General features: G+C 46.7%; 1 protein-coding gene across 2 annotated transcripts in view; it reads right to left on the bottom strand.

Annotated features, from left to right (window-relative positions):
• Positions 1 to 6,720: 6,720 nt before the first annotated feature.
• Positions 6,721 to 26,057, bottom strand: part of RASSF2 (Ras association domain family member 2) — a 46,566-nt gene continuing 27,229 nt past the window's right edge. The window contains exons 6-11 of one of the 2 annotated variants that reach the window (XM_039524121.1): positions 22,070 to 22,230; positions 21,585 to 21,686; positions 20,083 to 20,134; positions 19,360 to 19,481; positions 14,671 to 14,768; positions 6,721 to 12,587 (exon numbers count right to left, since the gene is read on the bottom strand). In XM_039524121.1, the coding sequence (XP_039380055.1) occupies positions 12,518 to 12,587; positions 14,671 to 14,768; positions 19,360 to 19,481; positions 20,083 to 20,134; positions 21,585 to 21,686; positions 22,070 to 22,230 (605 nt within the window). In that variant the 3' untranslated portion in view covers positions 6,721 to 12,517. Of the gene's footprint in view, positions 12,588 to 14,670; positions 14,769 to 17,829; positions 18,111 to 19,359; positions 19,482 to 20,082; positions 20,135 to 21,584; positions 21,687 to 22,069; positions 22,231 to 26,057 lie in introns of those variants that run through there. The other variant, XM_039524122.1, reaches the window with a different exon arrangement.

Genomic DNA, 26,057 nt, shown 5'->3' with positions numbered 1-26,057 from the left:
ACATATTGGTTGTGATGTTCCAGTTGTGACACTGCTTCGCTAGGCAATAGGCTGCCTCATCCTAAGTCAGCACAGCCCCACCTTGGCAGGGCATCAAAGCCATCACTGCAACGTGCTCATAGGCCACATCGGCTTGAGTCCAACTAGCGTTTCACTTCTTGGAGAGGGGGAAAAAAGGCCTCTTGCTGAATGGGATCGATGCACATTCTTTGAAGGAGCCTAGATTTTTGCCCAGCTAATGCAAAAAAGGGATGCGCACTTGTGCCACAACAAAGTCCTTCCTTTGTGCAAACCATTCCTTAAGATGTGAGCAACTTTTGATTGGAAGTTCTCTGGCCTGCGTACCTGGACATTGCTTTACTAACAACTGGGTGAAAGACATTCCTGGGCCCTATGTGCTCCATAAGGCTGATCTTCACCCTTAAAGACTAGAGGTGCCATAGCATACCCTGGGAGCCGAATGTGGCTTATATATAGGGCGCTACCAAATTCACGGTCCATTCTGGTCAATTTCAGTCATGGGATTTAAAAAACTGTAAATTTCATGATTTCAGCTATGTAAATCTGAAATTTCACAGTCTTGCAATTGTACAAGTCCTGACCCATGAAGGAGTTGTGGGGGTGTTGCAAGTTTATTGTGGGGGGGGATTGTGGTGCTGCTGCTGGCAGTGGCGCTGCCTGCAGAGCTGGGCAGCTGGAGAGCAGCAGCTGCTGGCCGGGAGATCAGCTCTGAAGGTAACACTTCTGTGCTGCTGCCGGCAGTGGTAAGGATTGCTTGGTATAGTACTGCCACCCTTACTTCTGCACTGCTGCTGGAGGGGTACTGCCAAGAGCTGCTGCTCTCCAGCCACCCACCTCTGGAGTCAGCTCAGAAGTAAGGGTGGCAATCCCACAACTCCCCTGCAACTCCCTTTTGGGTCAGGACCCCCAATTTGAGAAACACTGGTCTCCCCAATGAAATCAGTATAGTATAGGGTAAGAGCACACAAAAGACCAGATTTCATGGGGGGAAACCAGATTTCCACGGTCCGTGACACATTTTTCATGGCTATGAATTTGGCCCTACTTATAGAGCCTTGTAAAAATGTGGAAGTGCAGGATGAGGGGCAAGAAAAAGCCCAAGCAAGTTCTAATCATGTCAAAGAAAAGAGCAGCACCCAGAACAGCTGTGCACAGTTGTGCTAATCGCCATCTTGGAGGACACTGGGAATTCAACTGAGGACCTCTGGTGTTCAAAGCATGAATGGCTACAGCACGAGCTAAAAAAAAAAAAAAAACAACCTAAAACATCCTTGCCTGTGGAGAGCGGTAATTAACACATGTCCTGGGGGGCTCAGCCAGACCTGGAGAGGGAAGATGGAAGATGCAGTGTTCAGTGGGTTACGCATTTTTCTTTAATTATATATTTATTAACTAGAGCTGGTTCAAAGAACTTGAAAAGTTTCATGAAGCCTTCTGAAAATGTTCACAGAAATGTTGAATGACGGCAGCCAGCTCTAATGTTTAGTAGACTGGCAAAGTGGGGAGCTGAGACTTTTGCTTTTTGTTGTGCGCTAAATTCAGTTTTATTATCATCTTACCCTGCTAACCCACCCCCCACCCACCCACCGTGGGTGTTTCATCCACTGCTATATTTTATGGAGCTTGTGAGGCTTAACATGTCTGTGCTGCACCTAGCTCTCTGGGGCCCTGATCCTGAACTGAGATTCTCAGATGCTTGGGAGTAGTTATACGTACGGAAGCTATGAACAGGCCCTTGGATCCTGGCATGGTGCCCTGGCTGACAGTGCTGTTGGAGAATTCCTGACAGTCTTATGGAGTTTGGAAGTCCTAGGCCTATTAAATCCAGCCTCTAACTCAACATCAGGATTTGTCATGAGTGGGTTCTAATTTGAGTAATTAAGCTGAACTTTGAAGAGCAAGAGGTTGGATACTTGGATCCAGCCCCCCTCACCTACCCCCCCCCCAAAAAAAACCCCAACAGCTGGCTTGGATTTTGTCAAGCCAAAAGCTGATCTAAAAAGGCTTGCAAAAATCAGCACCAGCCCTCAGCTTGCTGCTTTGCGATGGTGTTGTGGTCCTGTTCCTCCAAAAGACTATGGGGTTATTGAGAGTGGGAAAGTGACTCTGCTTCATGAAGTCCATCTCTTTGCCTTAGAGCAAGACTAGGGAGAACATCTGAGAGAAAGCAAACCGTGTTAGATGTCTGTTGGTCTCCAGATGTTCTATACTGTCACTTGTTCTATACTTAGATTGTAAGCTTGTTGGGGTAGGGACCAGCTTTTTGTTCAGTGCCTAGCACAATAGAGTCCTGGGCTAGAACTGGGGCTCAGATCTATCATCACACTAGATGCACAGGGCTTGGAGGGGCCTGCTTTCACCCTGACATACCCCTGTGGTGTAATTCCATGGATTGCAGTGGATTCTCTTACAATTCACCCTATCAGGCAGCAGCATCAGAACAGGAATTTTGGTTTCAGATCTCCACAGGCAAAGACAAAGAGCCTCATACATTGTTGCACCCTTCACCACCAGTGCCCTGATCATACAAACCCTTAACAGCACTGACTTGAGCAGTCCCAGAGACTCCAGGGGCATGATTCACCGCAGTAGCATTATAGAAACATAGGACTGGAAGGACTCTCAAGAGGCAGGATTAAGTAGATTTACACCATCTCGTGTGCTTACGTGTTTGCAAGAGGTAGGCGTAGGTACATAGGTTGGTCACGGTCAGGATATTTGTGACCAAACTCATTGATTTTCACCCTGCTCGCTCCAGACTTACTGAGATTGGGTATGTGTCTAGCTTCAACTGCATGTGAATATTCCCAAACCCATTAGACCTCTGCCTTGCCTAGAGGGTTAAGTTATAGCAGACCAGGGTGGAAAGTTGGTTCCATCTGACCCCTGTGCCTCGCTGTAGTTTCACTCCTGCAAGTCAGCTACAAGATTACAAAAAAATAATAAAAATAATAGCAAACCCTTTGTGGCCCAGCCTCAAAAGGGGTTTGCACAGCTCCCGACACGGCCCCCTGGGTTTATCTACACACAGTTTAGACTAGTTCGGCATTAAAGAGGTGCACAGCTATGGACTCTCTCTTTTCCTCATTGCTTGTTTTAACTCACTTGCGGGGGCAATGTTCAGCCCCTCAGGAGAATACTAAGGCAGCAGCCAATTGGAGACAGAAGCAGGGCAGTGAGGCCTTCAGCATCCTTTGGGGCCCGGTTGTAGAACTGTCCTTCAGTGGAGGGGTAGGACCAGTTGGAATAGCCCTGGCCACTTGGTGGCACCTGCCTTCCTCCTGAAGCGCCATGTCCTACACGGGAGTGGCGAGACCTCCCAACAGCGCCCAGGCCGTATCCAATGGCAGCCCCGGCGGCAGCTGCTCCGGCCATCTTCACGCCACCGCTGGGGCTGCTCTCTTTGCTCTGGCTGCTGCTGCTCTTCGGTAGGGCCTGGAACCCTCCGCGCATCCCTCTGCTTCCTCCTCCATTTTTCCCACTTCCTCCTCCGCTTCTTCCTCCTCCTCTTCGGCAAAACGCGGCCTCACCGAAAACAGCGAGCACTAGCATTATTATCCAGTACCAGGCCTTCAGGGTTCTCCTCATCCTGCCACACCTGCAACAGGTACACGAGGGAGGGAAGTGAGCCCTGGATTCGCCACAGGGAACGCTACAAAGAATGGTGCATTGATACCTAGCCCCACTGGTCTGTAATTAGGATTCAACAGACCTGAGTTCTGTTCCTAGCACTGCTGCTGTGTGACGTTACGCAAGGCTTTGTGCCTCGCTTTCCCCTCCCACTCTTTATCTGTCCCATCCATCTAGCTCCTCCAGGAAGGGACTCTGGTATAGTATAGCACCTAACACAACGAGGATCCAATCTCTGGTGAGGCCCCTCGGTGCAAACCCTTAATACAAATAATATTAAATAGATTTGCTACCCAGGGGGTCCTCTTTAAGGGGAGATGAAGTTTATATGCACTTGAGTGCTATACAAGATGGACAAAAATTTCAGAGCAAATCTGTGCCACAATTATTTAAAAGGAGAGGTCTGGTTATAGCTGGCCTGAAACTGGGACTGTCGAAACCAGTGAGTCAATGAAAGGACAACTGGCATCAATCAAGAGATTCCTATTGACTTGTTATTTGGACCACGCCTTTGGAGTATTAAAATCACCAGAACCACTTGTCATCCCGCTGTTCACTGGGTGAGCTGCAGTAACTTGCATTGCACCCGTGACACAGCAGAACCTTCTCCCCGGGGAGCTGACCAAACAAAAACCGTTGTGTGTAATCAGCTGAGCCATCACCAGCCAAGCGCTACCCCTGCAAACACTGGACACACCGTCAAGGTTTACAAAGCACTTTTGAAAAGCCACATGCTGACGTGGTTCCGTAGCTGGAGATTCCATTTCAATGGAAGAGCAGACATAGCATTTAAGGCAGCAATTTGGGTGCAAATATCTGCGGGATGACAGCCGTCAAATAGCCCTTTTAAAAAAAATATAGGGGATGAAAAACAAAAAGTATAAAAGCTCATATAGGGCAGATGGGGGAGGGGGAGAGATCTGCTTTATTTAGTATATATTACAGACGCTGATCCTGCAAACAACTGAGCACGGCTAAACATTTTTTGAGCAGCACCAGGGCTCTGATGAGTGCCTGTCAACCGGCGCTTACAGCTCGAGATCAGCAGAGGGTCGAGCTGGGTGTTTGTGCCATGCCCATCCCCATAGCATCTGAACAGAATTGCAGTAAACAATGTATGCAGTTCTTGGGCAGAAAGACAATGCTGACATTAAGGCAAATGGTTTATTTCCCATCTACTGCCAGCTCCCCATGCCAGATGTCATTTCAGACACTGACTCCTCATTTAAGCATACAGAATAAAGGTGAATGGCTCATCTCATGAGAAAACACTCAAGTGTATCCAAGTCAGAGCAGGGCTCTGTACTCTTCACATCATAGGATCCAGGCTGAGTTGCATGTGTTCCTATAGGCAAATCTTGGGATGCTTCAGCTTTGCAATCCTCACTTTATCTACCTCCTCTCTGCTGTTTCTAGGGACCCCACAAGCATAGTCCCTCAGTTCTATCTTTCCCCACCCAGTCCCCTTTATTTCTGCTATTTGAAAGCATTTAAACCCAATCATCTGCTGCCATCTTTCCATCACCTCTTTACTTTGAATGCTTAGGAAGTAATAGATACAAACAGGTTAGCATGTCTGCACACCAGGTTGCAAGACAAGAACAATAACCAAGACATATTTCAGAGGGTAGCCGTGCAAGTCTGTATCAGCAAAAAGAACAAGGAGTCCTTGTGGCACCTTATGCTCAAATAAATTTGTTAGTCTCTAAGGTGCCACAAGTACTCCTGTTCTTTTAACCAAGATTTAGTCCTTCCTCTATTTAAAAGGAGGCAATCCAGGAAATGCAATCAAACCAGGAGCATGTGAAAATACATGTTAGATCAGACAAAAAATGGCTTCACTTACTTGTTGCTGGGGCAGTAAGAGACAGCTTGATTCCCTGCAGGGAAATAATCTGCTGAGAGAGGACTTCCGAAGTGCTGCATTCTGCATGTGTGCTGGTGATAAAGCATCAGCTACTCTACAGGATTAGGATTCCCCATCAACTAACCATGACTAACAAATGGAGCTGACATCACTCAGCACATCCTGTCCAATGAGGAACACGTTAAAGCCACGTGCTCTCTTTGGAATGGTTACTATTAGAGACACTCTGCAGACTGTCATTCACTTGTGGCCTTCACATGAGGGTAGGGTGACCAGATGTCCCCATTTTATAGGGACAGTCCTGATTTTTGTGTCTTTTTCTTATATAGGCTCTTATTACCCCCCCCCCCGACCCCCTGTCCCGATTTTTCACACTTGCTGTCTGGTCACCCTACATGAGGGGTTGCAGGTTGGCTTTGCAGGATGCAGCCTTACTTTCCAGAGGGGTGGTGTCAGACAGGCAGATTTCAATGCAGATGCTTAGCCACTGGGAAGAGGATGGAATCCACCACACAGGTGCTGGACAAGGTTATGGAGGAAGATGTCCATTTAACAGGTTACGACTTGTATCTGATTAACAACAGCATCTGTAGCGACACTAGGCAAGCTAACCTTCCCCCAGAAGACCAAGCCTCATGCTTCAGGGCATAAACTGGTATCAGGGTCAGGAAGGAATTTTCCCCCACTTGGTACCAAACAGCACAGTTCAGTCCTCCATGGAGGAAATACAGCCCCAGGTAAAGGGTGTAGTCTCAGATAAAAGACCTCAAAGTAAGCTTTAAAGTGGGACTTAAGTGATGCACAGACATTCTGCTGCCACTCTACAAAGGGATGAATTTTGCCATCTGGAAGATAAACATCTGAAGAGTCCAGCACTAAGGAGTGAGGCAGATAGGCTATCAGGCTAGATTGCCAAAAGGCCAACAAGAGACAATTAAGATCAAGTGCTGTATGTCACTATGAAATGGGCTTTTGGTCTGTGCCAGTGGGGGAAATTTTTGGGATACAACCCTCATGAGCCCAACTGAGGCATAATGCACCAGATGCTTAGCTAGTGTAAGGAAGCTCCACTGGCACTCCAAACCTGAGTTATTCTCACCCTGTGAAATCTTTCCCCTGCTTTAAACACTTGTTTATTCAACTTAGTCTTGTCTCCTCTTCACCATCAGCTCTAAGAAAACAAATATACACAAACTCAGCAATCTCAGTAGCATTTCTATCCGCAAAGTGCTTTATTTAAAAAACAAAAAAGGATCTAACTCGTGTGCTTTGATAACGTATTGAATTGTTACATAAGCTTTTGTCATTAATAAATGAGGCATTGTCAAAGTCATGGTCAAAATACATAAAAAGCATTTGTCACTTTACAATACTTTCAGTAACACAAATGCTAGACAGGTCTGTGTAAAAAAAAAAAAAGGTACCATTTAAAAAGAGCCTACAAAGTTACACTACAAAAACTCAAGAGGAAGAAAATCGCCACAAATTTTAGTTAGCGTTAACAACATACAAAGAGATATTGCTAGTTTAGCTCCAGAATGAGAGAGATTTACACAGATGTTCTACTTATGTCAATGATAAAGCAGATGTTGCAGGTGGTAATTGAGGCTCATAAACTGCAGCTCAGCTAGGGATGTGCGGGCAAACCCAGTAGTGGTTTTAGATTTGGATCTGGGTTCACGTGTATATGAATTTCTAAAGCACAGAGAGGGTTGGGAAAATGGTTCCAGCATTGCCGCGGTCGCTACACGTCTGTCACTGGCATAATCCCAATTGCTGCTCATTCTCTTAGTAACAAGGATGCACTATTGCCCCATTCGTTCCCCTTTTGCAAAAAGATCTTGGTGATCAGAATTTATGTCCCCACACCATGTCAGAACCGAGCTGGGGAGAGCAACCACGTGAGGTGCAGGGCAATGAAGAACTGGAGCTCTTCAGTTTTTCTGGCAAGGAAGCAGAAGTCCAGCATCCATGTTTGCAATGGCTCTCAGAGTCTGAACCTGTGTACACCAAAGGCCTTGAAAAAGACTCCTATTGCCTTCAAATGAGGAGCAATGTAAGGGCCAGTCTAAGTTAGGGAAATTTGCACCCCAAAACACTGCGGCAGCGCAAAATGGTGCTGGTACTAGAAAGCTGCAGTGGGGTAAGCACTATGGCCACGTGTCTAAGAGAAATATGCCTTAGTGCAAGCCCCTAATCTAGACAGACATTAGCAAAAAAATCTTACAAAGATCTCTCTTCACCCTATACACAAGGACAAAGTTAGCCTAGACTTATTCATTAACCAAAAAATGTACACGCTGACTCAAAAACTGAAAAAAGACACCAACGAATTCACAAATAGTTGGTTCTGTGCTACATGATCCCGAAACAGGTGTGGAGTAACCTCCCAAAACCACGCTGATCGGAACCTCGAGTTGTAACTCTTCATACGGTCATTGTGCTGGCTTGAGTTTCTTTATAACAATGTCTTCCAAGAGAAACTCATTCTTGGAAACTATTTCCCTGGGCGATATTTGGCATGTTGTGTAGATCAGAGAGATTCACATCATTTTTTTTTTCATTCCACAACAGAACTAGTGCAAATGACAAGCGGGGAAGGGGGGGGGGGGGGGAAGAAGGGTTACACAGCCAGATACAAGTGGAAAAGAAAACCACACGAGTAGGCAGTTCTCCCATAAAAAGTCCAATAGACACTCGACTGCAGCTTCTTTTATTTTCAGCAGAGGCCATGAAATTGAAGGTGAATATTTATTTCCAAGCCTAAAGAGTCTCCCCTCCCTTTTAATTATTACAATAGAAATGTGCTTTTATTTAATCAAGTCATTTTGTTGCATGTTACTGTTTTGTGCCTTTAATTGGGGGGGGGAGGGGGCAAGGTTACCTCTTAACACTGTGTGTGTGAACTGCGCCCTGGTAAAAAATGCTAGAGGTCTCAGTTCAGCAAAGCATGGGCTTAACTTTGAAGGCTGACGTGAGCCTCAAGCTAGGGTGACCAGATGTCCCAATTTTATAGGGACAGTCCTGATATTTGGGGCTTTTTCTTATATAGGTGCCTATTACCCCCATCCTGATTTTTCATGCTTGCTACCTGGTCACCCTACCTCACACACATGCTTAAATGTTTTGCTGAACCACCACCCATGTGACAGCCCTGGAGACTGGTTAAACAGACACAGCATAAACAGAGGCAATATAAGCTTCCCCAAGGCTGCCGTGGCTACATGCCTCAAAACCATGCCCTCTTCCAAGCAAGGGAACAGGGTTCTGCCTCTGGGGCCTGACAGCACTGTAGCTTCTCTGCTGAATCTCCCAGCAAGAGAGGGTCGTTAGCACCCACTCTGGTGTTGGGTTTCATGCCATCAGCACGCTAGGCAAATAACAACACATTCCTCTCCCATCGGGCCACTCAACAGCCATCAACGTACAACAGCTTTCATCCAGACTTAGATCTGAGCTAACTAGAGCTGCTTAAAGAACGGGGCAGGGGGAAATTCCAAGAATTAAGTCAAAAAAAAAATCAGGCATTTCTGTGAAAGTTTTCAGCAAAAATTAGAAAAAAAATTAGCCAGCTTTAAAAAAAACAAAACAAAAAAACAGCAGTGCAGGGATGAAAGGCTCTTTATCCCAGTGCTCTGGGACATCCACTCCCCTTCCCTGTCTCTCTGGTTTTGTTACACACTTTACGTAGATTGGAGTGCTTTCTGCTACAGACGCTCTAAAATATTAAAACACTATTTGCCCACAGATTGAAACCTATTCTATATTAAGACACACAATGCAAAGCCACCAGCAGGCAGCTCATCACAGCAACGCAGAGCCCGCACGATGGAGATGCTCCTGTCGCCCATCTGGAAACTCAGCTTGGCTCCTATTTCTTGTGTGGCCCTACTGAGGGTGTTACACGAGCCAAGAGTGACAGGAGTGAACCACGTCGTACAAAATCACACCACTGCCATGAACCCCAAGAGTAAAGAAAGTAAAGAGACAGACACCATTGTATCCAAGTCCCACTTAAAACAAAACCAAACCCATTCTCCTTAGCAGTATCAGAAGCAATGTCATCCTCCGCAATTGACCTGCTGGGAGCTATTTCCCCAGGGCATCTAGGGACAGCTGAACACCTTAGGGCTCAATTGAGAAATGCTAGCAATATACCGCACATCTTAAAAGGAAATAAAGGCCCCATAGAGATCTGGTCCTAAGCCAATCAAGGAAAACAGAGACTTAGTTAATTTAGGGCATACTTCGAAGTCCGCCAACCCCACTGCCAGTTTCTCTGTTCACTGAAGACCAGCATTAGGATTAATCTTTGAGGCCATCATTTACAAGCAGGGCTTCCTGTTATGGGCTCTGCAATGCAGATATTAAGGACTGAAGTTCAAATTTGGGCTGGATTCAGAGAATAAAGTGTCCCATGTCATCCCAGCTAGGCTTTGAACCAAGGGCCTGCTAGTCTGTAGGAAGCAGTTCTACCTGGTGAGCCAAATGGAAGGATGCTACTTACAACCAAGCTGGGAGCCTTACAAGCTCCATTGTGCTTTACATCCATCACACAAAAAACCCCACAACAAAACACACACACAGTGGAGATGGTAAACACTACTTACTGACAGTCAGCTGAATTTAAGACATCAGGAGTTGAAGGGCTACTTCCACGTTGTCCCTATCAAACTAGCTGGAGTGTGAAGCTAATGGTGATAGGTGCAGAGATTAAAAATCCACTGACAACTAGCCACTCTCCAATCAACAGCCCCAACCCAACTCATGTTCTGCAACCGAGGAATCGCTCGGTATAACTCTAGGCAAAGACGGTAAGCAGGAGGGAGTCGGTTTCCCTTGCTTGAGGAAGGGTTTATGGATCAAGAGTCTTTAATCACAGGTGTGGACAAATCAAGGGTCTTTCTTCAAACTGGTTCTGAGGCAAATTTTCTGAGGCACTTTTGGGAAAAAAAAAACTGTCCCTCCCCCCAATCTCAAAACATTCCTCTGGCAGATGCATCAGAATCTAGATAATATCTGATGTCAAGCTACATGGAACTGCCACATCTTGGCTCCCTTTATTCCTTGTGACAACCACGTGAATATCACACAACTGGAGTATCTCATGGACGCACCCAGTCCGTTGACTTTGACAGCCTGCCCTTGCAAGGTGCTTAGCTCAGCAATGCACCTGTCAATTTGCCAATTGATACCATTTTTTAGACTGGTCACAGAGTCATTGAGTTTAAGGCCAGATGGGACCACCAAATCATCTGTATTCTGTTTAACACAGGCCACCAACACCATGAATACACCAAACCTACCAACCAACAACTATTGAAGCAGGGCTCCACTGACTTCAGAGTTACTCCTGATTTACACCAGAGGGGGGAGAATCAGGCCTATCACATGTTGAGGGAACTCGGCACCTTGCAGGATCAGGTCCACACGCCTCACTCTAGAAACCAGTCACTTAACACTCCTCTGCCCCCACCCCCAGAAGCCGGCCTGGCCTAACTCACACCACGACCCACAGACTCCAAGCTCTCAAGGACAGAGCAGCCCAAACCACCAACAGGTGATGGTTATAACTGTAACAATTTCCAGACCATCTGCCCCCACCCCGTCAGTCCTCCCAAGAGATCTCGTGCCAGCATCTATGTTGGAGGATACAGCTGTCAAGGCTCCCAACCTAGGTAGGTGCATCTCTTCTTTTCCAGCTGCTGTCTGTCTCCCACCAGCCCTCTGGGGGCTCCACTTCCTGTTCACGCTATTCTTCAGTTTCCTCCTCACTTTGGGAAGATCTACACTGCGATTTCCAGCTCAGGCAGATGATCAGAGCTAGCGTGTGTACAAGCTAGTGCGCTAAATAGAACGGTGCAGCTACAGCGGTGCAAGCGGTGGCACGAGCTAGCAGAACCGAGTCGTTAGCTAGGGTCTTGGATGGGATTGTACTCAGGTGGCTAGCGTGGCCTGCTACCTCTGCTGCTACATTTGGCATGCTAGCTCAATCAAATCTAGCACGTGTACATCTCCCTGAGCTGGGAATGACACCTCTAGCTGAAGTGCAGACACACGCTTGGTGACCCACACATGAAAGTGAGGCGCCAAGCATCAGTCAGGGGAGCAATAGGAGCAGAACGAGGCAGGAAAGGTCGAGCACCAGGGGACAACAAGATGGATCTCCCACCCGTACCATTCAGGGGTGGGGGGAGTCTATCTTTTGTGGCTGCATTCTGAGAACCGTCTGAACAGGAAAAATAAAGAACAAAGAGGACTGTCCTGTATGGGAAAAAGTTACACAGAACATATATCTTGCCATCAAAACACACTTCATAATGCACGACATTCTGGCACGAGCGGAGGTTGGCAGGAGTTATTGCAGCAAAGTGGCTACCAGTACTGGGATTGGTCTGGAGCATTTACATGGACTAGTATTTTCTAAGTGTGCGGGCACGGCAGAAGCTGGTTTACTAGCTTTTGTGAGCATGAGTTTTGTTCTCTCTTTTGCGTACAGACATGAGATCCTATGCATAGTAACATCAGCACTCAAGCATGGATAAGCATCTCAGAATGGCACTAGGCGAGAAGCAAAGGAGCATGATCCACTCTTCAACGCAACTGCTTCTTCGGTACAGACACTGCAGGTCAAGGTGCACAGGCATGCCACACCAGCCTTGGTGGGCATATCCCAAAAGCCTTCTTTCGACATGCCAGCAAGGTCAACTCTCCTCTTTGTGAATGCTGGGCTTGCATTCTGTAAATCATTTCCTTTGAGAGGGGGGAAAAGAAAATTACTGGAAGATTTTCCTTCTGCAGAAGGAGTCCATTGACTCTCACACATCCATGTCTGCTGAGCAGGTACAGGACACGCATTCAATCTCTGCAGGGTTTTGCATTCAGGTTTGGTTCCCAAGATGGAGTGCATCTTCTTTTCATTCTGTTCTTCATGTAAACAGTGATTCTTAGAGAGACTGATCGCCGACACAGGGCTGCAGCACAGCGCTGAGAAGAACTTTAGATCGTTGCCGGGCTCTCGGAAATCTCTTCTAGTCTTTGTTCTATCATTAACCGGAGGACTGTGTATCTAGAGATAGAGACAGAGAGAGAAAGAGCCTTGTTAGAGCCGAGCCCCAAAAATCTAGGTACCTTGACAAATTGTCAACAATACTATAACTCCTCACCCATATGAGCTTCACAATAGGCCCTGAAGGTCTTTGAACTTAGACTCTGACTGGGCAAGGAAGTGGAGGAGCCAATTTCCATGAGTCAAAGGCCTTCTACCTCTAACCCAGTCATAGTCTTCATACAGCTGTGAGCAGGATGTTAAAAAAAGAACTAGATAAATTCATGGAGGATAGGTCCATCCATGGCTATTAGCCAGGATGGACAGGGATGGTGTCCCTAGCCTCTGTTTGCCAGAAGCTGGGAATGGGCGACAGGGGATGAATCACTTGATGATTACCTGTTCTGTTCATTCCCTCTGGGGCACCTGACATTGGCCACTGTCGGAAGACAGGACACTGGGCTAGATGGACCAATGGTCTCACCCAGTATGACCGTTCTCATGTTCTTGTAAATCTATGGGCCAACAGCCCAAGGTATTCTCAATTGTCTGGTAAGCATGAGGAGAGGCACAGGCCTCTGAGGTAGCCAGAGCCACAAACCAAAGCAATATGAAGCCATGTGTCAGCCCAAACTTGCATGAAGGGTTTGGGAACCTCAGACAAGCCTGCTTTGAGCTTCACAACAAACTTTGTCCCAAGCTCAATGTTTAACCAGACAGACCTCTCCCAAGGTCCCATCTGTTTAACCACTGGAAACAAGGAAGGTTGAGCTTGCTAGGGACTTTTTAGACACATGAATTAGCCGGCACATTTAGCCACATTATGAAAATAGAAGACAGAATGCTTCCTCCTACACCCACCCTGCATTCTTTATGGGGACATATACAAATGATGCCTCTAGTTGAAATACTGCCGGAAATTTTCATCTCTGTCAATTCCTCTGCAGGAATAGCAGCAAACCATTCCCACTGCAAGTCCTCACGGGCCAGGTTCTCAGCCAGGGAGTAATTGTGCCTTAACGCCTCACAGTTCACAAGTTCATGCTGCCAGGGGTCTGACACTGGTTGGGTCCCCACAAGAGAACTAGCAGCACTGCTGGGATGTCAAAGGACACAAAGAATAACCTAGAATTCACCTTCCTAGACACACTACTGTTTAAGTCAATGCAGCTGCGCCAATGTAGCGCCATAGTGTAGATCTGCCCCAAGACAGCAGCTAAAAAAGGTAGCGTGTTCGAAGTCTGAAACCAACTGAACTGGCACGTTCACATCCACTGAGGATAGACAGACAATCACATTGTCAGCTCTCTGAAGCACCCGGCATACTTGGAGGCGCTGTGAAATAACAATTCATTATAAAGACAGAGGAAATGCTACATTGGAACAGACCATTTACTCTGGTATCCTGTCTCTGCATTCCAGCCCAGCAGTGGCTGCATCTGAAGTGGGGTGAAGCAATCCCCGCTAATAGCTGTACTCACTGACCAGTAACTCCCTTTAAAATTGAGAGAGATGACAGCAGTTCAGAACCTCTGCACATCGGGCCACTTATTTAGCTGCACAAGTATGGATTTAGGTATACAGATCCGGAGGACTAAACCCCAGGTCTGGGCGACTGATGCTTCCGCTCTACCATCCAGCAGCCACGGCACAGCCATGATCAACGCACTGCAAATCCTGGGAGACTAAACACCACAGGAAGTCCACCCACAGAAGACCCGACTGGCAGCACCCCTCATGACCTCTGATTGGCCCAGGCATGCTATTTAAGCACAGCAGACGTTTCAGGAAGTTGTCTGTCCAACTTGACACTGCCTGGCCTCTTGCTTCACAGACTGAGCTCTTGTTCCCTGCTTCGCACCCCGACTCCATTCCTTGGCTCGTCTCCCGACTATGGCTACGATTTCCAATTAGAATCCTGATTCCGACCTTCCGCTTGACTTCTGGTGTCTGACTCTGACCCTTGCTCCAACCACCAGGCCTGACAACCCACAGACTCCTAATGTCACGATATCTTTAAGCACCTGCCTGTGACAAATCTTGGCCTCAGGCATTCATGGAAGAAGCCCACGAGACTATTTTAACTTGAGAAGGGAGCACTTACTTGCGCATAAGTTTCTTCACTTCACGGTCTTCTTCTTCTTGGAGCTTCTGGATGAAGCTTTTAAGAACTGGCATTTCAAATTTGATGTACTGAGCAACCTGCGTTGAAAGGAAAAAATAAGAGAACACAATGGATGGAACACTACCAAACAAATTTCTGTAATCAGCAGATCAGAAAGTGCTTTAAGGGCATTTAAACCTCCTACCATCCCGCCCCCCAACCCCCATCCCCGGGGGCAGCATTCCCCCAGTACAAGGTTGATAAACTGAGGCATGGATGGTGAAGTCCCCCACCTCCCCCTGATGCAGAGAGAGCCAGCACAAGTCTATCACTTACTTAAGTGGCATACAGCCGTTGTGCTGGCTCTATGCACAGGGAGTGACCGGCTTTACAATAGATCACACTGCCAGTGATGTCAGTAGCAGGAGAGTTAGGCCAACTCTGAATACCTCCAAAAGCCCCACCCGAAGCGAGCAAATCACAGGCCCCCAACTTAACTGCTTAGGCAAAACACCGCTTGCCCTCTATTACATCCGGGCACCACATGCCAGTGAGTCTATAGCTTCTTCTTATAAACTGCTGCTCACAGGTTTAACTGTACTCCTTTCACAGGATGCTGCCTTGTGATGCGAGTTTCCTTCCATTCTATACAATGTAACTCAATGCAGTAGCTGTTTGTGCCTTTGCAAGAAAGGCAGCAACACCAGCGTTGGGAAAACGTTGACATTTGGGAACACCTCACTGAAGGTTCTTTGCAATTGGCCACAACACAGCACGTGCATAGAATGATCCTATAGTACGATGCAAGAGGAAAACTAGACAAACAATGGCAGTTTCCTTAAACAAGATGATTAAATATGTTTATGCAACCATTACTGAAACTAAAGGCAAAAAACAGAAATTCCTGTTTTTTCTAAACCATAGGGGCCAGTATTCAGTGAAGTTACACTGGTGTAACAAAACAGAAGTCAGACAAGTTACTTCAGGTTTACACTGGTGTAACAGAGGAGAATAGATCTCTCACTCTAAATGAAAATATCTTTTATATCCATACCACTTACTTTCTGCTAATACAAAGCACTATAAATCAGTTAGTGAAGAGACCTCCAATAATAATTTTGGCTGTACAAGCTGGTCTCAATTCTGGAGTGAACTCTAACCTCTCTCCAGTACATGTGCACAGATCCTACTGTATGTGTGTCTACTGAGGGAGTGAAACCTGCTAAGTTCCACCAATTGATATAAAACACTCTATCTTGAACTCTGCTGACTTTCTGTCCTGGTTGCTGAAATTAAATGTGAAGACAAACAGGGAATCCAGTTGCAATAGGATTATACTCTATTATCCACCAGATGGCAGAAAGTAGCTATTGGCTATGAGCATTAATTTCTCTCTTTTGAAACGATGGATTATGTCAAGGAACATGTTAGAAATGAGAGGTTGCAATGATTGTTGATCAAATGTGGAAGAGCTAAAATCTCATCACATGATCTGGTTCTTGATGCTATAAAACTAAGGTAAGTGACAGAAGTCAGGGGGAATACCCAGGCAGATCCAGGTGATTTATTAATCCAAAGAGTGCCTGTTTTTACTATCCCGAAAAGTTCCTTATCCCTGTTCAGGATGGAAGTTCAAGTCTCAAAAATGTTCATGAACAAAAAATTAAAAACCAAAACCAATAAGCAAGACCCCCAAAAACTCTGCAATCAGGTCAAAAAGTTACATTTCAAAATGTTTAGTTTTCAACTTATATATTTTTATAATATTTTTATTACTATTTATGTCAAATTTTTAAACAAAAAGTCTTCTGAATTAAAAAACAGCTTTTTCCATTTAAAAAAAAAAAGTTAAAATGAGACATTTCAGCAATTTCAAAACTTTTCAAAAAAATTTCCAAGTGGGAAATTTATCAAAAAATTAACCCTTTCCCATGAACAGTTTTGAATTCCGATGAATCTGCATTTTGTGACAAAACATGCTTCCTCAAAACATTCCCAACCAGCCCTACAACCCAATCACTAAGGAGTTGAGTACTGTAGAGATGGGGTGTTGATAAGAGAACTCATCTTGGTAAACCTTCTGCATGGACTCTGCCATCATCCACTACAGCGATGAATATACATTAATCAGGTTTCGCTACTATTTGGGAACTGTAACTTCCCCCCCTTATCAAAAAAGTCCTAGAGAGAGATGAAGGCTGAATCTTCAAAATGGATCTTAAAGGGACTTAAGGTAAAATTTTCAGAACCATTTAATTGGATTTAGTCTCCCAAGACCCAGTATGACCTATGGGCCTCTTGATGCCAACTGGCTGCGGACACTCAGGGTGCATCATTTTACGGGGATCCCTATGGACATGTAGTAGAGCTCATCAAAAGGTGTCATGTGATGTCTCTGCCAAGAGCCAGCTGCTCATTATAATCCTTACAAAATGTACACAAGAAAGATATTTAAGAAGTTATGCATCTATGCTAAATATTATGTTCATAAGGTCACGAGGAGATAGCATGTTCCTTTTAGGCAAGAGGTAGATGCTTATCTCCCTGTCTGGTCCTAGGTGTACTTAGAGTTACCACCTTTGAAATGCAAAAAAAAAACAAACAACAAAAAATGGCACCTCACGCACACAGGCAAGCTCACTGCCTCCCCAGCCACAAGGCAACTCTATAACCTCCCCCGCCCCCGCCCTGGTTCCCCAACAGCCACTTATAGTATCTAGAGAGACATCATATATAGATAAGACTGAGAATATCTTGTCTCTCCTCACTCCTATGGGACTCAAACCCTCTCTCATGCACATTCACAGTGTGCTTGTGTTGGTGGGCAGACAGCTGCTGTATTTTCAACAGTTTTGATCTGTTATCGCAGAATGGGGGACACTGCAGCATCTTTAGCTGGACACACACTTTTAACATTAGCTATCCCAGTGTATTGTGATAATAATGCAAATTTGTAAATCCATGTTAAAAAACAAAACAAAACAACCAAAAAACAACCAGCCATGCCGGTCAAATACCGGCCAGATGGTAACCCTACTTGTACGGCATATTGTCCACTTCACAATGAAAGATCGCAGCCACCCCTGGCTGCATAACACTGGCAAGCAATGCTTTAGACATGAGAGTATCGTGTTAATTAAGTCCAGTCTCTAGAATGCATGTTACGATTTTATTTATAGATAACCATTTGATTCCAACACTTCTACTTGCTATCACTTGAATTCGTATGCTTTGTTACCCTGACTTGTATCTGTTTTCACTATGAACATATCTAAGTGCTGTGAGTAATGCAGAGTGGTGCTCTGAGGTGAAACTGGTAAGATGGGGGTTACTGTTTCTTTGGAACTCTGGGAATACTGCGAATGTCCAGCAGATCAGGGGCTGAATGCTTCAGGGAGACGCTTTCAGGGCTGGACGGTTGGAGTGTGCCCATTGCTACCCTGTAGAGAGAGAGAGCACAAGCAAGGCCCGCGGCGGCTTAGAGAGGACTGCTTGTGTTGCCGAGGCTGGTAGAGTTGGGGAGTAGGCCCAGACAAGACACCCTCAAGCTAAGGGCAAGTGATAGTGAGGTGTCTCACAACCCTGGGCAGCCCAGGAAATGTCACACCCACTGAAAAAGTCCCCAAATTAAAGTTTTACCCTACAACACCCACCTACCATCATATTTAGGTCCCTTAAGCTCATCCCACAATTGAAACAGACAATAAGGTTGAACAGCAGTTACCCTTAAAGAAACCCTAAATATTCCCATAAAGAAAGATCCTCTGTTGAATTTTTAAAGCCATCTTGCAAACTATCCCCCTGCTATAAGCTATTAGCATAGTTTAGTTTTAAAATTCTATAGGTCTTCTCAGTAGACTTATTAGCAATGCTTTCAATGTTTGTTGAGCCAATAATGCAAGAGCATTATTTCTCCTAATAATGCAAGAGCATTATTTCCCTGTCCTACCTCATCAGTGCCAAAATACAAAACAGGGCCAGAACACTTGAGATCTCACAGCACTTTTCGCAAGAGCACTTTATGTAGCATCTTGGCCAGATTCCACTTGGTAATAACTTTCTGCTTTCCTAATCCCGTTCCCCCGACTCTCAGTTATAGATTATGGGCTCCTCTATTTCCTCCTAAGAGTAACACCATGTTCCAATCCAGAGGCAGCAGCATGAAAATTGCAGGCACGCATGCTAGAGGGAAGACAGATGGTGAACTTCAAGCACAGCTCAACACTGGATCTGCATTTTCCACTGAACAAGTTATGCACTTTTAGCATTTGCACTCATGCTACAAGTATGGCTTAATTGTAATGCTAGCCAGTTTCACCTGGTTAAGTGCCAGCAGTGCCTCCCTATGCCTAAGGGAGGATTGCCACTCTGCTCCTAACACAGCACATGCATACAATGACAATATATATGAACATTCCCACATCCACTTAAACAGCATATCCCCGAAGCAGGACTGTACTTGGGAACATAAGCCTTCTTACCCAAACTATCTGTTTTACGTCTTTTCCCTGCAAGACCGCCTGTCCCTCCCTCTTCTTTCAGAGAGACCCCCTGTTTTTTATATTCCTGAGCTGGCTATTATGAAACACATTTAACCGGCCTCCAGGGTGAGTCAGCAAAATAGTTCTGCACCATCACACAGGCTCTTAAAGCTTAACAGCCTATGGTGCTCCACTCAAAGACACTCACATCATAGGTGACTTCTTCAACTTGGTCCTTCTCCATCAGGAAGACCTTGGAGACCTGTTCACACGGCCCTTGCAGGATGCGGGCAATCAGTGGATAATCTGTAGCCTTCAATTTCTGTTTTTCTGCAAGGGCCCCCCCCCGCAATATATAGGACAGCAATTAGAAAAACAGACCATACGGACAAAGCAGAAGATACTATTTTTAATCTTGGCAGTATCCCTTAAAGCAGTGGCTCATAACCTTTCCAGACGACTGTACCGCTTTCAGAAGTCTGATTTGTCTTGCATATCCCCAAGTTTCACCTCGGTTAAAAACAATTTGCTTACAAAAATCAGACAAATACACAACAAAGGGTCAGAGCGCACTATTACTGAAAAATGTATGACTTTCTCATTTTTACCATACAATTATAAAATAAATCAATTGGAATATAAATATTGTACTTACATTGCAGTGTATAGTCTATAGACCAGTACAAACAAGTAATTGTCTGTATGAAATTTTAGTTTGTACTGACTTCGCTAGTGCTTCTTACATAGCTTGTTCTAAAACTAGGCAAATATTTAGATGAGGTTATGTACCCGCCCGGAAGACCTCTGCGTACCTGCAAGGGTATATGTACCCCTGGTTAAAAACCACTGCCTTAAAGATACACAGCAGAGGTCGCCAATTAAGCCACGTTACTCTAAACCATTACAGCTAGAGGATTTCTTCCAGACTTACCTCCGCTGGTGTGGACAATATACAATGCAAATTCGTCAGCTGAGTTTTCAATCTGAACCCAGGAAAAAAAAAAAAGACGTCACAGTATCAAAAGGCAGCTAGATTACTTTTTGAAAAAAGAAACACTTTGCACTTCCATAACACCTTGCATCCAAGGACTTGCAAGTACTTGATAGGAGACAGTTCTCCACAATATGCTTTTGGCTTCAGGCAAGAATTCTAGCCATTTAGTAGATGGGTTAAAAAAATAGGGTAGAGCTGGGAACAGAGCTTAGTATTCCTTTAGCTCAGGGGTGGGCAAAATACTGCCCACGGGCTGGATCCAGCCCATCTAACATTTCTGTCCGGCCCGCCAGGCTCTTTGGCTGCCCCCTCACGATCTTCAGGCTGCTAAACGTCCCGCGGCACAGTGGAGTGCTCAGGCAGACTGCCTGCCTGCCGTGGCCCCACGCTACGCCCCAAAGCTGCTGCTGGCATGTCTCTGCACACCCTGGCGGGGGGCAGCTTTGTGCGCTGCCCCCGCCCCGAGGGCCATCCTCATAGCTCGGAAACTGGCCAATGGGAGCTGGGGGTGGTGCTTGCAGGTGCAGACAGCACACGGAGATCTGCTGCCTCCTTCCCCACAAGGGGTATGCAGAGATGTGCCAGCAGCAGCCGGCTGCAGGCGCTTCCGGGTGCGGCATGGGGCCACGGCAGGCAGGCAGTTTGCCTGAGCCGTGCTGTGCCACCAGCAGGGAGCCACCTGTGGTAAGCGCCTCCCGGCCGGAGCCTACACCTCACTCCCCCTCCCGCACCTCAACCCCCAACCCCAGGTCAGAACCCCCTCCTACACCCAAACTCCATCCCAGACCCTGCACCCCCTGCTGCACCCCAATCCCCTGCCCTAGCCCAGAGCCCCCTCCTGCACCAAACTCCCTCCCAGAACCCACACCCCCTCCATTAATATAGTAAAAATGTGCGGCCTGTGACAACTTGCCAGAATTCGTGGAGTGGCCCCCCTGCGAAAAATTATTGCCCACCCCGCTTTAGCTTTATTATGGTAACACCTAGCAAACAGAGCCCCATTGTGCTAGGTGCTGTACATACATATAAGTAGCATCTCTGCCCCAGAAAACTTACAGTCTAAGCAGACAAAGGGTGCCAGTGGAAACAGACACAGACAAGGGAAGTGACTTTAGTAAAGTCACTTAGCAGGTCAGTAGCTGATCCGAAAATAGAATTCTGGTTTCCTGACTCCCCCCTCCACTGCTCTGTTCACTAGGCTGTCCTGCTCCGGACAAAACCCCTCCCAAAAGTGGGAAGCAGAATCCACCTCCCTGCTTTAGGCACAAGAAACACTGCTTGGTCCAAGCAATGGTTCACTTCTGACTTTGCTTGGTCTGAACCAAGCAGTTGCTCAGGATTCTCTGATACAAAGACCCTGTTGAACTAAAAAAGCATCTTAAATTATACGAGTTCAATGAGAAGGTTTAATGGAGAGAGTAAATTGGGATAAAACTTGCCTTAAATTTATTGAGCAGCAGTTTGAGGGCTTGAGAAGTGGTCATTGTGCTGTTTATCCTGACATTAGTGACTGAGCCATAGGCTGGTGTGAACACAGATGTCTAGGGATGGAAAAGACACAAAGGATTTGGATTACGATTGGCACAATATGCATCAGTAATTTTCCTCGCAAACACTTTCCCTCCCCCACCTAGGCAAAGTTCACTCCAATGCTCTCCTCAGCCCAAGGTCTAGGCACCTTTCAAGTCCCATTTAAACCCTATTTTGAAGAATTCCGGGGACCCCAGTCTTACTGAACATGGATGGGTTTTGGGGACACAGCCAAGGTCGCCAAAAGTAGGAACACACTACAGATACACCCTTCAGGCACAAAATCAGTGCTGACATTTGAATAGTGACACTTGCTTTTTCATCTGCTAGTCAAGTTATTTTCTGGCACTTCAAAAGTGTAACTAAATGCTCTGTCTGGGCTCCAGGTCCTTACTTTGTGATTGTAGAAATGCCCGTTGATGGAAAACCGATGGCGTTTGATCCGCCGCTGTTCACTTGGAGTACGGAAATTCCCCCTGCGACGGACTCCCACATCGCTCCGGGTCCGCATCAGCTGTGGCGTTTCCTCTTGCTGTGGTTTTAAGTCTCCGACATCTGAAATTAAGAGTAAGAATGGCTTTAAAACAAGAGACTCACATGTGTAAAAGGAGATACCACTGGAGAAACATGTGTCGTCACTACTTAGATGGTCAGCTCTTTGGGGGAGGGACCATCTCCTTGTTCTATGTTGGTACAGCACCTAGCACAATGGGGTCCCTGGTCCTTGACTAGGGCTACTACGCACTACCACAAAACAAAGACCTCAAGAGGTCATCCAGTCCATCTTGATCCTACACTGAGGCAGGACCAAGTAAACCTATATCATCCCGGACAAGTGTTTATCCAACTTGTTCCCATCACTGGAAGCTGTTAAGAATTCCACAGCCTCCTTTGCTAACCCGTTTCAGTACTCAACTACTCTTATAGCTAGAGAGTTTTTCCAAATATCTAACCTCAGTCTCCCTTGCTGCAGATTAAGCCCATTAGTTCTTGTCCCACCATCAGTGGACACAGAGAACAACTGATCACCTTCCTCCTCCTAATAGCCCTTAACATATTTGAAGACTTAGCAGGTCCCCCCCCTCAGTCGTCTTCTCTCAAAACTAAACGTGCCCAGTTTTTTTTTTAAACCTTTCCTCACAGGTCAGGTTTTCTAAACCTTGATCATTTTTGTTGCTCTCATCTGGACTCTCTCTAGTTTGTCCACATCTTTCCTGAACTGTGGCACCCAAAACCAGACACAGTACAACAGCTGAGGCCTCACCAATGCCAAGCAGAGTGAGATAATTACATCCCCTGCCTTAGGCCTGGCCTACACTGGGGGGGGGGGGGGAGAATATCGATGTAAGGGTATGTCTACACTACCCACCGGATCAGTGGGTAGTAATTGATCTATTGGGGATCGATTTATTGTGTCTACTGTAGACGCGATAAAAATCGATCCCCGATCGCTCTGCCATCGACTTCGGAACTCCACCGTGGTGAGAGGGGGAAGCGGAGTTGACAAGGGAGCGGCAGCGGTCGATTCGCCGCTGTCCTCACAGCCAGGTAAATCGACCTAAGATATGTCAACTTCAGCTACGCTATTCACGTAGCTGAAGTTGCGTATCTTAGGTCGACCCCTCCTGTAGACCTAGCCTCAGATACGCAACTTCAGCTACGAGAATAGCGTAGCTGAAGTTGGTGTATCTTAGATTGACTTAGAATCACTTACTTCGTGTCCTTGCGGCGCGGGATCAATGGCCGCCACTCTCCTGTCGACTTTGCTTCCGCCTCTCGCCGAGCTGGAGTTCAGCAGTCGACGGGAGAGCAATCGGGGAATCAATTTATCGCATTTAAACTACACGCGATAAATCGATCCCCGATAGATCGATCGCTACCCGCCGATCTGGCGGGTAGTGTAGACGTACCCTTAGATATGACACGCCCACGAATATACTCCAGAATGATACTAGCCTTTTTTGCAACGGCATCACATTGTTGGCTCATATTCAATTTGTGAACAACTATAATAACCCTGTCTCTATCATTATTCGATATTAACACTAATTGTACAAAATGACAGTTCCAGAAAACAACTGCTTATAATAAGGTTTAAAGCAGAGTGGGGAACCTCTGGCCCGCGGGTTGGATCTGGCCCCCTGCTTCATTTCATCCGGCACGTGGCAAGTGTCCACGCTGTGGCCCAGAAGCTCCAAGCCTTGTCACCATTCCCCCCGCAGGGCTGGAGCTGCGAGCACCAGCTCGCCTCACTGTGGGAGGAGGGTTGCCAGGTCGTTAAAAGTCTGGTCAGCTCCATGCAGTGACTGGAAGCAACCAGCATGTCCCTGCGGCCCCTAGGCGCAGGGGTGATCAGGGAAGCTCCAGTATTGTCCCTGCCCCCAGCGCCGGCACTGCAGCTCCCACTGCCTGGGACTCATGGCCAAGGGGAGCTGCGGGGGGGGGGGCCTGCAGGTGCAGGCAGCGCACACTGTGCAGAGCCCCCTGACCCCTCCACCTAGGGGCCGGACATGGCGGCCACTTCTGGGAGCAGTGTGGAGCCAGGGAGCCTGCCTTAGCCCCGCTGTGCCACCATCGGGGAGCTGCCTGAGGTAAGCACTGCCTGGCCGGAGCCCGCACCTCAAGCCCCTGCCTCAGATCAGAACCCCCTCCTGCACCCTAACTCCTTCCCAGACCCTACACCCCAACCCCCTGCCCTAGCCCTGAGCCCCCTCCCACACCCCAACTCCCTCCCAGACCCCGCACCTCCTCCTCCAGCCCTGAGCCTGCTCCCACACTCCAAACCCCCTGGCCTTGACCCAGAGCTCCCTCCTGCATCCCAAGCCCCTCATTCCATGCCCCACCCCAGACCCCACACCTGAGCTCTCACACCCTCCCACACCCCAATCCCCTGCCTGGAGCCTAGGGGAAGCCCCGAGCCTCCGCAGCCCCCACCTCCCTCACAGGGCTGTGTGTGGCCCACGACTGATTTTTTCTGTGGGTCAGCGGCCCCTGATAGAAAAAAGATCCCCCACTCCTGGTTTAAAGTGATGCAAAGTTCTGCATTTTTTAGCCTGAAACCAACTAGATCTAGTGCAGTATAATCTTAGCTGCTGGATTATACATTAACCCACATTGTCTCTCTCATTTATTGATGGAGGCTATTAATTCACAACTGCAGTGTAAATCCATGCAATACTTGGCTACAGCCTCTCTTTTATGAAGTTAAGCATCTTATTCGTCTTGTCACATTTTAACATTTTTTTAAAAATGAGAACAGGAGAGACGCAAGCCAATACTTAGCATCTCTGAATGAAAACTGGCCCATATCCAGATTATAATGAAATAGCAGTTCATCCATTTTTAATGAACCACTTGAGCTAGGACTTGTGTTTTTTTTTTTTTTTTTTTTTTATTCAAAGCACGTCCGTGCCAACAGAATCTCTTGCACGTTCCGTTCCCCACACAGACAGGAAACAGTGACCCAACATTCATGAGGAGCCCTAGATGTACATTATGTAGCAGTTTTATGGGCATATTAGACAACCACAATAAAGGTTTTTGCAATGCCACGCTATTAATAGAAGACACCTCTCAAGGTACTTCAGACAAGTAATAAAAGCCAACCCTGAGATGGGCGATTGCTATGTTCCAAGTGCCTTGCACATACCAGGCAGTCGGCCCTTGACACAGCTGCCAGGGAGGGACGTATCAGGCACTGGGAAGCTAAGGGAGACAGGGTCAGAGCCCTACTTTCAGAGATTCTGAGCACCTACAACCTGAAGTGCTAATGGGAGCTACATGAGCTCAGCACCTCAGACAAGCGACTTGGCCACAGAGTGAGCGAGTAGCTGAGTCGGGATCATGTGGCTCCCAATGCCCAAATGCCAGACGCCACTTCTGTACCAGCAGAAAAGCATCCAGAAGTCTTAAGGGGCAGGGTGGGAAAACAAACTGAAACCGTGAAAAGGCACGTCCATAAGAAGCCGCGATATAAACCACATAGGGTTGCAACTGCCCTTTCAGGCCCAACCCAGATTACAATTCCATCTCTCTACCCCACCAGCCAGTCCCCGAGAAAGAACATAATGGAATGAAGCTACATTAACAAGGGAGCCGTCGTAGAAAGGATGTAGACTTCCTGTTTTTACAGACCCACATGCAGCTTCCTCTGATATAGTCAGATTGCCCTGGTAAAGAAGGCCTTAGAATGAGTCCCAAGACAGGCACACTCATTAAACGCACCGAGAGCAACTTACCCACGATAGAGAAGATTTCCCAACTGTGCATTAGCCTTTTAGAGAATTAACATTTAGGTAGCACTTTCCCTCCCAACAGATCCCAAAGCACATTGCCATGGATATACAAGAACGGCTTCATCTACTGCGGAAAAGCAGCCATCT

Source organism: Mauremys reevesii, linkage group 2, assembly GCF_016161935.1.
Source record: "Mauremys reevesii isolate NIE-2019 linkage group 2, ASM1616193v1, whole genome shotgun sequence".
Lineage (NCBI taxonomy): Eukaryota > Metazoa > Chordata > Testudines > Geoemydidae > Mauremys > Mauremys reevesii.
Note: the sequence above shows the minus strand (reverse complement) of the source record. Positions and strands in the feature narration are given on the sequence as shown.